The sequence below is a fragment of the Equus caballus genome, chromosome 5 (assembly GCF_041296265.1).
Source record: "Equus caballus isolate H_3958 breed thoroughbred chromosome 5, TB-T2T, whole genome shotgun sequence".
Taxonomy (NCBI): Eukaryota; Metazoa; Chordata; class Mammalia; order Perissodactyla; family Equidae; genus Equus; species Equus caballus.
The window spans coordinates 39779618-39793506 of record NC_091688.1 but is presented as its reverse complement, the minus strand read 5'-3'; the positions used below and the strand labels follow the sequence as shown (position 1 = coordinate 39793506).

The 13889-nt window shown below is 46.0% G+C and overlaps 1 protein-coding gene across 1 annotated transcript; it reads right to left on the bottom strand.

Moving 5' to 3' along the window:
* Positions 1-697: 697 nt before the first annotated feature.
* Positions 698-6753, bottom strand: LOC106783170 (uncharacterized). The gene is made up of 4 exons (XM_023640296.2): positions 6513-6753; positions 4681-4780; positions 4211-4356; positions 698-2039 (listed from the first exon to the last, which is right to left on the bottom strand). Exons 1-4 carry the CDS (start codon positions 6594-6596, stop codon positions 1905-1907), a joined length of 465 nt encoding a protein of 154 aa, XP_023496064.2. The 5' UTR covers positions 6597-6753; the 3' UTR covers positions 698-1904.
* Between the last annotated feature and the right edge of the window lie 7136 nt (positions 6754-13889).

The following is a 13889-nucleotide window of genomic DNA, read 5'->3' as shown; positions in this document are numbered from 1 at the left end:
AGTTTGAATGACCATTGCTTTACTGTTTGACTGCTTTGTTTTTATTTACTTTATCCACATTTATTTGGTTTATAGTATAAATGCTATAAGCACAAGTCATGTACATATCGTTTGATGTTTATACATCTTTAAGTAAATTTTTTTTTTTTTTGGAGGAAGATTAGCCCTCAGCTAACTACTGCCAGTCCTCCTCTTTTTGCTGAGGAAGCCTGGCTCTGAGCTAACATCCGTGCCCATCTTCCTGTAGTTTATACGTGGGACGCCTACCACAGCATGGCTGCCAAGCAGTGCCACGTCCGCACCTGGGATCCGAACCAGCGAACCCTGGGCCACCGAGAAGCGCAACGTGCGAACTTAACCGCTGCGCCACCGGGCCGGCCCCTTTAAGTAAATTTTTAATAAAAATAATTTAAATCAACACTGGATAATTAGAATTCTTTTCTTTAAATGGAACCTGTTTTGGACTACAAAGCAAATTTTTATTGAATTATTGCAAGAAGTGAGGATAAAAGTTGTCTTTAATAAGTCTAACACAAATACCAAACTGACAAAGTAAAGCATAAAATCCATATAGGAGAATTTCATTTATGAATAATGATATAAAAATCCAAATTAAAAATATTATCAAAGAGTATCATATTAAAAGAATAATACATCAACTGGGATTTATTCCAATAATGCAAAAATAGCTCAATATGAGGAAATCTTTCAATATTTTATTAATAGATGAAAAAGAACAAGCATATGAAATTTGCACAGATGAAACGAGAAACAATAAAATTTAACATTTTGTTCTCAGTATAACTCTTTATAATATAAGAATAAGTACATGCTTTCCTAACACGACAAAACGGATATGTCTTAACCTAATAAAAACATCATGCTTAATGGAGAAACACTAGAAGCATTTATATTAAAGTGAGGAACAATACAAGGACATTTTTATCAGTATTATTTAGCATGGCTTTGGAGCTATTAGCCAATGCAATTAGACAAGAGAAAGAAATGAGTCATAAAAATTGGAAAGAAGGAAGCAAACATTATAATTATTTGTTGATAATATGGTTATTTAGTCAGATATTCAAAGGGATCAAATGAAAAACTGTTACAAACAGAAAAGAAAGTTAGTAACAGGAAAATTTATATATGTTATTTGTGCATTATTTTAATCAACTAGTTGGAAGATCTAATGGGAACAAGACCCCATTTACAATAGCAATAAGATGCTGAAACATTATCATGTCAACAAGACCTGCCTTTTGACTTTTACACTGCATGGATATATTATGTAATAAAAATAAAAGGGTCTGTGAATCACTTGAATTTGAAAAATCCTGAGATAGTTCATTTACTGTGCTTAGATTAAGCCTGGTAGGTGGTGGAACTCAAAAAGTGTTTCCCTCTCTTTCCACCCCTCCCAGGCACAGTTGACCCGGAATCTTGTATCTGCCAGCCTCTGGCTTGTCCATAGTCAAAGGCCATTGCTTTCTCTATTCTTGGGTACTGGGCTGGGCTATGACATCCTGAAGTTCCTCCACCCAAGACTCATCATTGTGAGAGGCACCAGGACCCTCCCTATTCCAGGAAAGCATCTCTATCCCCTGACCATCCTTATGCATGTCCCGCCTAACCAGGGGTGTTCCCTAAAGGGGTTAAGATGGTCACAGGTCAGAAATCTGGCTGACTGCTGAAAGGCTTACCTCTTGTACTTGGATATTAGAGTAGCACCATCACTGTGAAGGGAGAAAACTTTGGTGGGAACCCAGGGGAGCAGCTCCTGCTGCTCTGCTGTCTCAGTGGGATGGGTCAGAAAGACATGGGGTCTAGTCCCAGCTCCACCTTAAAGAGGGAGATCTTGAGATCCTGGAGTGCAGGGTGAGGGGGGGAGATCTTGTGAAGGCCCCTCACTGCCCCAGTGTCTCCGTGGTCTCGGTGTCATCCTGGGGTTCTGGGCTTTTCTGGATCTTCTCATAGATAGTGTGGATTACTGGAGCACACTCAGGGCTGTATGAATGGCAGCTGCCCTTCTCCATGTCTTTCTACAATTCAAGAAGAGTTTAGGAGTGGTCTTGGTCAGTTTCTAAGAATTAGGAACAGAATTATTCAAGCTACATCTCTTCATGTGCTTCTTGTCCTCAACCAGGTAGTTCTGGCTCTCCATCCTGACAACTCCCCAGAATACGGCTTGGGTGCGGACCTCTCCCTTGAACACTGCAGAATCTTTCCACTTGCTCTGTCCTAGACCCAGGATGCTAACTCTCTCCACATCCCGCCCACATGCTCCAAGACCCCCACTTTGCTCGCTCCTTCATCTCTTCTTGGTGAGGTTTTCCCTGACAGGCTTGTTAAAATCTCACCTGACCCCTCCATCCCTCTTCTCTGCTTTATTTTCTGCTTAGCACTTATCGTCATCTGACCCTTCATGTTTTGCTTATTTTATTTGTCATTCTCTCTTCCCACAACCTAGAATGTATATTCTAGGAGGCCAGGGATTTTTGTTGTTCTGTTGAATCATGCAGCCCAGATCAGAACAATTCTGGGAACACAGTAGACACTCCGTAAATATTTCTTGGACAAATTTGTCAATCACCTTGACTGCTCTCATTGCAAAAGTGCTTTGAAAAACTGCAAAGCATCAGATAAATGTAAGGTGTTATTACTGTAATCCTCACTTTATAGAAGAAGAAACTGAGACCCAGGGAGTAAGGTCAATCAAGAAGTCAGTATCAGGGCTGGGTTTCTCACCCATTTCTCTGGAATCTGCTCCTTCCTGCCACCCCTATCTCTCTTCTGTGCTTGTCTCCCTGTGTCCTGGAAGAGAATTCATTTTCTCCATCAGACTGGGAGTGCCCCAAGGGCAGGGACTATGGTGGCAGGGGACTTCAGGGCCCTGCTGAGTGTCTGGGTCAGATGTGGCCTGATTTGTTTCTCTGTCCCAAAGTCACACATTACTCCTTTCCTGTCCTCCTTGGTAGGGGGAGTTGGGGTTTGGGCCCAAGGAGCTATTTCCTGAGTTCCCTGAGGCCCAAATCAGATGGGGACAAAACTCAGAGGGGTGGAGACGGGAAGTCACAAGGTGGCAGGCACTAAGGCAATTAGGCATAGTGCACAGAGCACTGGACGGGGAACCAGGACACCCCTGTTCTGCACTGTGCTTGCATGGTTCTCTTCCCAAGCCCCAGTGTTTCTTCTGGGTCCCACTTTCCCAACCTTAAACTGCTTGGACCATATCAGGGGATTTCTAAGATCCCCATGTTCTGTGGCATAATGAGCCAGAGTGCTCCCTCTTTAGAAAAGTGAAAGGAGGGGAGAAGAGAGGCCCCGGCCACTGGCTAGTCCTGGACGTCCAGACAGCGGTGCTACTTGCCTTCTCCTGATCTCTGTTTAGCCCAGTAATTCTCAAAGAGTGGGACCAGGAGTGTCAGCATCCTTTGGGAACTTGTTAGAATTGAGCAAATGCTCGGGTCTCCCTAGACCTGCTGAATCAGAAAGTCTGGAGTCAGCCCAGCAAACTTTATTTTACCATGCTCTCCAGGGGGTTCCGATGTGAGCTCAGTTTGAGAACTACTGCTTCTAGGGAAGTCCCTTGAGTGTCCTCTCCTCCTACAGTTGTCCTGTCTCCAGCTCTTTCCCTTTGGTGGAATCATTCCATCTGTGACCACTGCACCGATTTCCATCTAATGGACAGTGGCCACATGAGATGCTTTCACTGGGACATCTCATCAGTGGTGACAACAATGCCTTTATCCAAACAGGTGGCATTAATGGCAGCATCTCAGGCAGGTAGGAGGGAGACAGACTGCGGGAAGGAGATTTCCTGATGTTCCTCAGATCCTTGGGTCTGCTCCACCTCCAGGCCCTGCTGGTCTCCCCTACTTTTGCTTCCTTTGGGTCCTATGTAGATGGCAGGGTCTACCAGACACCTGTCCATTTACATTCTTGCCTCTCCTGCTCTGCCACCCCTCCTCCCTGGGTGGCAGCAACATCTGATGAGATTGTGGACACATGACCAAAGTGTCCTCCTCATCGGTGGTTTCCTCTCATTTCACCTCAGCTCCCAGCATCCTGTGAGTGACCAGGCACAGCAACCATATCATCCAAAGTAAGGATTGAACCCAGAGCCTGACAGGAGCAGAGTACCCTGGACTTCCCGGGATTCATGACCTCTGAGTAGATGTTGGTCAACCTGATTTGATTCCTTCAGACCCACCTCAGGGTGTCCCAGGAGTCTGATCTTCATGTAGGGGGAGTCGTGGCTATCAGCCCCACCAGTGTGCAGGTCAGCAGATTCTTCTGTGGGAAGGGCCTGGGGAGCAGCTGCTGAGCCGGGCCCCTTGGGCAGGAGAGCAGACCCACCTGCACACAGCAGACACCCAATGAGGCTGCGTGGAATTGAGGTGACCCCTCATCAGCCCTTGGGTGAGGGCAGCTATTGCTCCCCAGGCTGTAAGCTCAGGTCCCAGACCCCTGCCCTGTCCCTGCCACACATCACCTTCCTTCCTGGGCATGTTCTCTGCTCCCACCCCCAGCAGGCTGTAGCCCAGCCTTCCAGGGATGATTCACAGGAGAGGTCCATGAGCCTCTGTCTGCCCATTGTCCTGCCCAGTCCTGCCCCGCTCCCTGGGGTGTCCTCCAGGCCCCCCATCCCACTGCTCCTCTCAGCGTCTCTCCAGCACCTACCTCTCCCAGTCTCCATCTTCTTCCTCATCCAGATCCACACTCCAGCGCCCAGGCCCACCATCAGAACCGTGGGACGGATGCCTCTCCAAAGCCGTTTGCTCTGAAATGAATGTGGGGTCAAAGGCTGGTGTCAGGTCTGCCTCAGTCAGGCCTGGTGCAGGCAGGGGGAGGAGGTGGGACCACCCTGGCTCAGGACCTGTATCCCAAGTGGACATCCTTGATACAGCCCTGACAGGTTTCCTCCTTTCTAGTCTCCCTGCACGCTGGCCACTGTCACTTTAAAGTTTCTTCTGCTAGGCTTTCTGTCTCTTCTCTGCACAGGCAACGTGAAGGCTCCTGCTAGCTGGATGTCCCATTGCTCATCCCCTCAACCTGGATCTCTTTTCTCCTCTCAGAATCCCAGAAGAGAAGTACATCCCAAGAGGGAGAGAGAATGGAAGAATCTGGGGTCGCCAGACCTCAGGACACGTTGCGCTCTCTGTTTGGGGTATATTTCTCATACTCCCACAAGAAAACTCCTATTCATCCTTCAAGGCCCAAGTCAGGTGGTCCCTTCTCTGTGATGCCTTTCCCAACTCCTGCAGCAGTTACTCAGTTTCTTTCTTTCTTTTTTGTGCTTGAACCATATCCTCTGTATTTGCTTCGACTTCAGCACTTACTGTGTGGCTTTATATTTAGAAATTTACTCCTCCTCTTCTTTGAAGTATTTTCTAATAATTATTGACACAATCCATGCCACACACTGTGTTGATAACTTTCCATAGATTCCCCTTTGAAATCGCACAACAGCCCTATGAAGTAGATACAATTATTGCACATCTTACAAAAAGGCTCCAAACATCAAGTGACTCTTCCAGGGTCACACAGCTGGTATGTGGTGACGCCCCCCTGCACTGTAAGCTCCTTGAGGGCAGGGGCTCAGCTTACTTCTCACTCACGCCCCCCCAGCACGTGGTAGGCCCTCAGTCCTAGTGCGAGGGTTGAATGCTGAGTGGCTGAGTGAGTGAGGAAATGACACGGAGGAGACTGTTCAGACGGGAGGCCCACGTGAAGCAAGCAGAGCCTAGGGGGACAAGGGTGGGAGGGGGCTGCTGAACTCATCCTCCTTTTTTCCACCCATTGTTCCCTCTGCGTAGTGCTAGGGAAAGTTGGAGGTTTCATACTGTATGAAACCAGGTCCAAGGCTCCTTTGTAAGGGCTTCCACCCCCTAACCTACCCTGGACTGTCCCTTTATCTAGCAGGGTGACACCTTAGGCTGATGGGGGAAGTGGGTAACTGGCTGTAGTGACCACAGGTGCTCTCACTGCTCAGTGGGTGGTTGAACTTTGGTTTACTTACTCAGAGGTGCTAATCATCTCAGAAATGGCACATCTGTCATGCAGCAAAAAAGGGGCATCTATCAGCCTGAATGTGCTAAGCTTTTCCAGCCCATCCAGGGAGGGCCTGAGTCTGGTGAACAGGAGCTTTCCAGGTCTAAGGAATCCTCAGTCCTTAATCCTCAAGTCCTCCTCCTCCCCTGCTTGGATTCTGATGACTAATTCAGCCTTCCGGGCTCCTCAAAGCTGGGAAAGGGGGTGCCCACATGCCAGTCCCAGATTTATGTCCTGGGTGATGCAGCAGTCTCCACATATTGGTCCAATTTCTGGAGTTGCAAGTTAGACTATAACGAGGGTGTGGCCATTCGCCAGGCAGGGGACCTTTCGGTTGCACCACATCAGGTGCCTTAAATTATTCCCCTGTCCCACCACATTCCCTGAGCCCGCCCATTCTCGTCCCTCCCCCACTCTCTGCTAGCCCATTTTCTTCACCCTTCCCAGCAGATCGCACTCACCCGTCGATGGATAGATGTTTTCCGGGTGTAAGGTTGCATTCTTGTCGTCCATAGAGTTGCTGACCATACAGGTGAGGTGGCCATTCAACTGGCCCAGGGCAAGGCTCAGGCTTAGATTCCTGGAGTTGGGGGCTGGCCCCATTGTTTCTCTTGGCTCCAACTCCCTGGGGAGGCCCTTGCTCAGCCAGGTCACTGCCAGGTTCTCTGTGGCTCCTGGGGTCCCACACTCCAGGCTGATGTTGCACCAGCCTGATGTGCGAGACGATGGATGAATCTGAATCTGGGGCTGGGGGATGGGCTCTGGGGCAAGGGGGGACTAAAGAGAAACTGACCTTCAGGACTGGAGGCCCCCCTCAAGTACATCATCTGCTCTCACTAAGGTGATGCAGCTGTGTGAGGTTTCTAACTGCAGCCCTGGGGAAGGAGCCTTCTCCCTCTGGCCCAAGGGGTTCTGACTGCAGCCCAGGGGCAGATGGCTGAGGCCCTCCCATGCCCAGTGAAGCCTAGATGATTAAATAGACAGGATGTACATGATAACCACACGATGATATGTACCCATGATAATCATACAGATGATAATAATTTTATATATTCTTATACATAATCACTACAACATGGGAGGAGTTGTGAATAAAGTGGAAAAACATGTTAAAGTTCCAGTTTTGTTCAGAGAAAGAAAAGGATATTGATTGTCTTTAAATGGAGAAGTAAAAATTTAATTTCTGTAACTGTAGGATAAAAATACAAGGTGGTATGACTTCCAAACTACTAGAAAAGGTTAGGTCAAAAAAAAGTCTACTAATCAAATAAAAGCCAGAAAAAATAAGAAAAAAAAGGTAAATAAAAAACATTAGGGGCCAGTCCCATGGCTGAGTGGTTAAGTTCGTGAGCTCTGCTTTGGCCGCCCAGGGTTTTGCTGGTTCATATCCTGGGCCCAGACTTAGCACCGCTCATAAAGCCATGCTGAGGCAGTGTCCCACCTAGCAGAACGAGCACGACCTACAACAGGAATATTCAGCTATGTACTGGGGGGCTTTGGGGAGAAGAAGGAAAAAACAAACAAACAAAAAGATTGGCAAGAGATGTTAGCTCAGGTGCCAATCTTTGAAAGAAAAAAACAATCCCCCCAAAAAACATTAAACAAGATTTCAGGAGTTTAGGTTCATACCTGTAAAAAAAATGAAATATCTTGGAATGCATTATATCCCCCTGTTAAAAGCCAAGACTCAGATGAGGTAATGCCAGCGGCACGCTATGCCCATTACCTGACGACACGGAAAGATTAAAAAGAAAGAGATGGGAAACAGTAGATGAAGAAAATGTCAAGAAAATGACTGCAGGTGTGGCAATAGTCATTACAGACCAAATAAAATTTAAGATAAAAAACATTAAGCAGGCCAATGAGAGATATTTTAGATTAATATGCAGATACCAACAGGGTTTGGAAATGCATAAATGTTATAAAGCAAAACAAAACAAAATCAAAGCCAAAACACTGTTGGAAATTCAAGGAGAAATTTTCAAATCCACTATTACTCCAGTGGATTATTTTACTGTGGTGGGTAGACCAGAGCAAAGGATGTAACACAGGTAAAAGCAGCCAGTAATGGCCACATGGCCAATCTGAGAGGTGGCTCATCCACACGCAGCCCCACTTCCCTCTCCGTCCTCGCTTCCTCTGCTGTGGAATCTAGAGAGCCAAAGTCTCGCTTTCGGTCTTTCTTGCAGCTGCATTGGTGCTGACCAGGGAAGTAGGGGGATCTGCTGGGGAAGGAAAGGCCTTCACTCCTGAAAAGACAGAGCCCCAGACCGAGAAGGACCTTCCCCTTGTCCTTCTCTCCTTGCTGCCTTTATTGTGGAGTGACGTCTGGAGCAACAGCCACCTCTGGACCACGAGGCAACAAGCACGAGGACAAAAGTCTATGTGCGGTGGATGGCAGAGCAGGAAGACAGAGCGAGCCTGGGTCCCCATGACAGTGCCGAGCAGATGGCCCAACACCAGCAAATGCTATCTCTTGACTTCTTGTTACATGAGTGAAACAAATTTGTTTAAACCTTTGAAAATCAAGTTTTATGCTCATTGCAGTCAAACATATTCTTAACTTACATGCATAGATAACAATAAAAAAGGAGATTCGATCAGCAAAATAAAAAGTGGATTTTTCAAAAACAGGCCAATCAAAAGAGAAAATAATGATATCTAACTAAAAAAATTAAAGCTATAATAAATATCACTAGGAATGATCATTGGGGCATAATTACAGATAAGATATTAAAAAAAATAAGGAAATACTATGTACAACTACATGCCAATTAATTTGAAAATGTAAATGAAATAATGCTTTTCCAGGAAAGTGTAAATGATCAAAATTCTGTTAAGAAGCAGCAGCAATCCTGAATACACCCACAGCCTTAGGAGAAAGTAGAAAGGTGGACAACGATCTGTCCTTACAAAGGGCATGAAGTGCATATGGTTTCGGGGTGAGTGCTGCCCAATGGCCAAGGAAAATGGAATTCCTGTGTTATAGACACTGTTTCAGAGCTTAGAAAAAGGCAAAATGTTTCTCAGGTCATTCTGAAAGGATGGTTGAACTTGAATGCTCACATCAGACAAGGAGAATACCAACACCAAAACAAGACAAAACCCACTTGCAAATCCATGGGTTAATGTCAGTGACAAACAGAGAACTTAAAATTTCTAAATTAAATATTAGCAAATACAGTCACACAATACATCACGATCAAGTTGGGTTTATTATAGGAATGCAAAGTTAGTGTAATCCGGAAATTTATTAATGTAATTTACTCCATTAGCAGATGAAAAGAAAACCACAGCTAGCCCTTATTGAGCAGGTATGCATTTCCAGTCACGGCTCCAAGGGTTTACATGGACTCATTTAATCCTCATGTTAACCCTCTGAAGTTACCTGGATCAGCTGTCAGTAGACTCATCTAGGCAGGGGAGGCAACCTTTTCTGTAAAGGGTCAGATAGCAAATATTTTAGGTTTCACCAGCCATATGGTCTCTGTCACAACTACACAATTTTGACGTTATAGCATGAAAGGAGCCAAACACAAGATGTTAATGAATGGATGTGGCTGTGTTCCAATAAAACTTTATTTACAAAAACAGACACTGGGCTGGATTTGACCAATGGGTATAGTTTGCCAGCCTCAGATCTGGGGCAGTTATTAAAAATGCAAATGTGTGGGCCTCCTCAAGACTGTCTGAACATGTGTCTGGGGAAAATGATATTTACTTAGCTTTTTGAAAGATCTGATTTAATGAATAGATAATAATTTAAATATAAAACCAAGTAGACTGTCTGTTACACAGAGTAATGAAGCACAGATGGGTGTTTAGAAAGCTCGTGCTCTCAGGCATTTAGAGTATTCACTCAAGAATTGGTTTACATCAACCTTTATTGTGCTCTTTTCAATAAGTGAAGGAATATTAATCAGGCTTGAATAATCAAAAATCCTAGAAAACGTAACTGTGTTTCTGTAGGTATCCTTTAAATATTGCTTAACTCTATCTGGTTACAGGAATACAGTACTTCCTGAAGGCCTGCTGGGAGCTGTAGAAAACACTGGGCAGATGCTAAGGAGAGCAGGGCACGGACCCCGCTCTCAAGTGGAGAGTGGACCACACACAAACAATGGTAGTGCAAGGCAGAGAGAAACATGATCTTCAGGAGAACTAGGAGAAAGAACTTTCAGACTTCAAAATGGAAATATTCATTTAATATGGATCAGAAAATCGTTTTCGTAGGCTGTGGCAGTTCTGAAAGCCATGAGGGAGAGAGAGGCTGTATTTGAGGAGCAATGCGTTTGGCTGGAACAAGGCTGGAATGACGGCATCAGTTGGTCGAGGGCCTAATGCTGTGATGAGTACTTAGTCCTACAGGCGATGGGGAGAGAGCGAGTGTTGTTGGGAGGTTTAGTTTGGGCATTGGTGGATTGTCAGGGAATGGAAAACAAGGCCAAAGGAAACCAGCTAGTAGGACTTCTTCTTTTGGCAATTTCTCTTCTGCTGCAATCTTGTTTTTGATATGATGTCAATCACAGCACCCTAATCCTAGTTACATTCATTAACATCTTGTGTTTGGCTCCTTTCGTGCTATAACGTCAAAATTGTGTAGTTGTGACAGAGACCATATGGCTGGTGAAACCTAAAATATTTGCTATCTGACCCTTTACAGAAAAGGTTGCCTCCCCTGCCTAGATGAATCTACTGACAGCTGATCCAGGTAACTTCAGAGGGTTAACATGAGGATTAAATGAGTCCATGTAAACCCTTGGAGCCGTGACTGGAAATACATACCTGCGTAATAAGTGCTAGCTGTGGTTTTCTTTTCATCTGCCAATAGAAAGTGCTGTTCCTCTGACCAGTGAGCCATCTAGGGGTGGTCTTGTGACGCAAGCCCAGCCAACAAGAGTCTTTCCCTGGAATTTTCCATGTGGAGTGCACCAGGAAAGTCCCTTTGCTCTCTGCTCCAGTGGGACCCATAGCTGCAGAAGGCCATGTTCCCCACCGTGTGGAGAAGCCCAGGAGAATAAAGCTGACAGGAGGGAGAGAGAGAGAGAGACAGAGAGTGCGAGAGAGAGAGCACAAAGATGAGAGATGATATGGTCTCTGACAGAGAGAAGAGAGAGCCCATTACCTTTCAAGTCCCTGAGCATGAGGGCCAGAGGAGCTCCTGTATGCATCTTCCTCCTGGAGATCTATGTATCTTTGTTTTGAGGAAGATTAGCCCTGAGCTAAGTGCTGCTAATCCTCCTCTGTTTTTGCTGAGGAAGCCTGGCCCTGAGCTTACATCCGTGCCCATCTTCCTTTACTTTGCATGTGGGACGCCTGCCACAGCATGGCTTGCCAAACGGTGCCATGTCTGCACCCTGGACCCGAACCGTCTGACCCCGGGTCACTGAAGTGGAACGTGTGCACTTAACCGCTGCACCACTGGGCCGGCCCCTATGTGTCTTTATAACGAAAACCCTCTTAATTGACCTAATTTGAGTAAGTTTCCATTTCTTGCTGCCAAAAGAGATAGGATGAGACTGTACCAGTATGACGTCACTGAGAGAGCTATTCAAGGAATTTATCAGCCAAGGAGGACAGAGACAAGATCAGGAATCAAGAGCTGGAGGCCGGGGGGGGGGGGGGGGGGGGGGCAGCGGGTGTATTCTCCACCCTTCACCAACTGAAAACCCCAGCTTGGACAGCCAAGCCAGTCTCCCCAGTCTCTTCTTACAAGCGTTCCCATCTCTTAAGTTGGAGTCCCTCACCCCTTATCTGCTCCCACTAGGTGAGGATTTGCCAGTTGTGCAGGGGAAGCTTGGGAGATGGATGTCCCCTGGAGAGCCACCAGCATATGTTCAGGAGAAGAGAAAGGGCCCGGTGGGTGAGTGAAGGGTAGCTAATTTGGAGCATGGCCCTGTGGGAATGTGCTGGGAAATGAGGCTGGAGAGGCAGGCAGGGACCAGATCCTGTGTGGAGTTGGACTTTTCCTGAGTGCCATTATCCTGTGGGGGTGGGGACAAGAAGCATTATTTGGTTTTAAGCAGGGGAATAACAGGAAGAGTACTGCATTTTTAAAAAGATCCAAATATCAACTGGTTGGAGGATGATTTGGAAGGAGGAAGAGACGAGAGGCAGGGAGGCCCTTTAGGAGGCTGCTGGGATCACCCAAGCAGAGAAGACGGAGGGTGGAGGCAGAGAGCAGCAATGGGCGAGAGCTCTGGCAGGTTGGATGCCCCCAGGCTCTGCTCCCCCTCCTCCCTTTTTGCTGCTTTCTCCACTGCACATCTGCCCAGGTTCTCTGCTTCCTGGGGCAGGGTGTTGGGCTCCTCGTTGGCCTGGGAGCCCCAGGGCACAGCGGCTGGGTCGCCTTCTGCATCTTTGACTTGGACAGAGCAGGACAGAGCTTTGCCCTGAGATATCTCCAGCTGGACTTCAGGTCAATTTGTCTCAAAGTGTTTTACCTAATGACTCATCCTAACATCAATCTCCTTCCTGGTGTTTTTATTTCATCTTTTTGGTGTTCTGTTTTGTTGTTGCCAACTTTTTGGGTCATTTAAGAATTTTTAAATCTGATTTTCAATCAACCAATTCAGGACATTTTGGATATAATTACGTATTTCTAATAATCAATTTTGCAGTATTTTTATGATTGAAGAATGGTTTTTTTTTTTTATCCTTTTCAGTGGCTCCTTCTCTCTCCCCATTTCATGTACACTTTATACTTTTTAAAAAATTTTAACTAGTTTTTCCTGGGATGCAATCATTAAAATCTAGTTTTATCTTTAGTGCATCAGAAGAAATGCAAAAACTCCTAGAAAATGTTTTTTTTCTTTACCCGCTTCTAGTTTAACTTACTTTAGCAAAGTGCTTGTTGGAATGCCTGTGTGGGGCATGGTCCCTATAAACCTTACCATATAAACAGAGCCTGAAGGCTTCCTCCTGGGATTTTCCTGACCGGAACTTGATTTTCACTGTATACAGTTCACTTATTTGCATACTGAGATTTCTGATGATCAAGAACGCCAGCTCTGTTAGGCTGAATCTGTGCTTGTATTTTTCTTCAAGCCCGTACCATTCAGGATTAGAGGTATTAGGTTTCCAGGACACCAGAAACAAATCTCTCTCATCACCAGAATCCCGAATCCACTCAATCTCTCGGATGTCAGGAGACGAGGAGGAGGTCAGTTGCAGCTGCACAGATCCCCCCACGGTCCTTTGCAACGTGCAGGATGAGCTGGGGTCTTTGACAGTCTGGGAACCTGGTGAGAGAACAGCTGAGATTGAGGAAAGGAAGAAGCAGGGCAAACACCACGCTGCATCTCCTCTCTGCTTTCACGTCACATTAACTTTATATTTATACAAAGAGAATTCTCTCTTTCTACAGACAGGGAAATAAAGCTGAGACAACTTGCCCAGGCCTTGGTCTTGCCTAGAACACAGCAGTTTTGATGCAAGCACGTGTCTGTCACCCTCCCACACTCACGCTCTTTCCTTTTCTTGCAGCTTGCATCTAACATGGTCTTTGGTCTCATTGCAGAAACAGGAAGCTGAAAATATTATCGCTGCTAAACAATAATCCAATTTCCCCATTAGTCTGTACACACCAGAAGAAAATCATTCCAGCTTTCTCTGTTGCCACCATTTTCCCCTCAACCCGCTGCACTGTGGCTTCTGGCCCATCACTCCTCTGAAATTTCTCTTGATTGGGTCACTAACAACTCCCTGAAATTAACAAAGTCAACTGTCACTGGTCAGTCCTAGTCTTTCAGGACCATCTTGTGCCATTTGACATGTGACTGTTCTCCCTTCCTTGAAATTCTACTTATTTGATACAAATTTTTCTCCCTCTGGGCCCT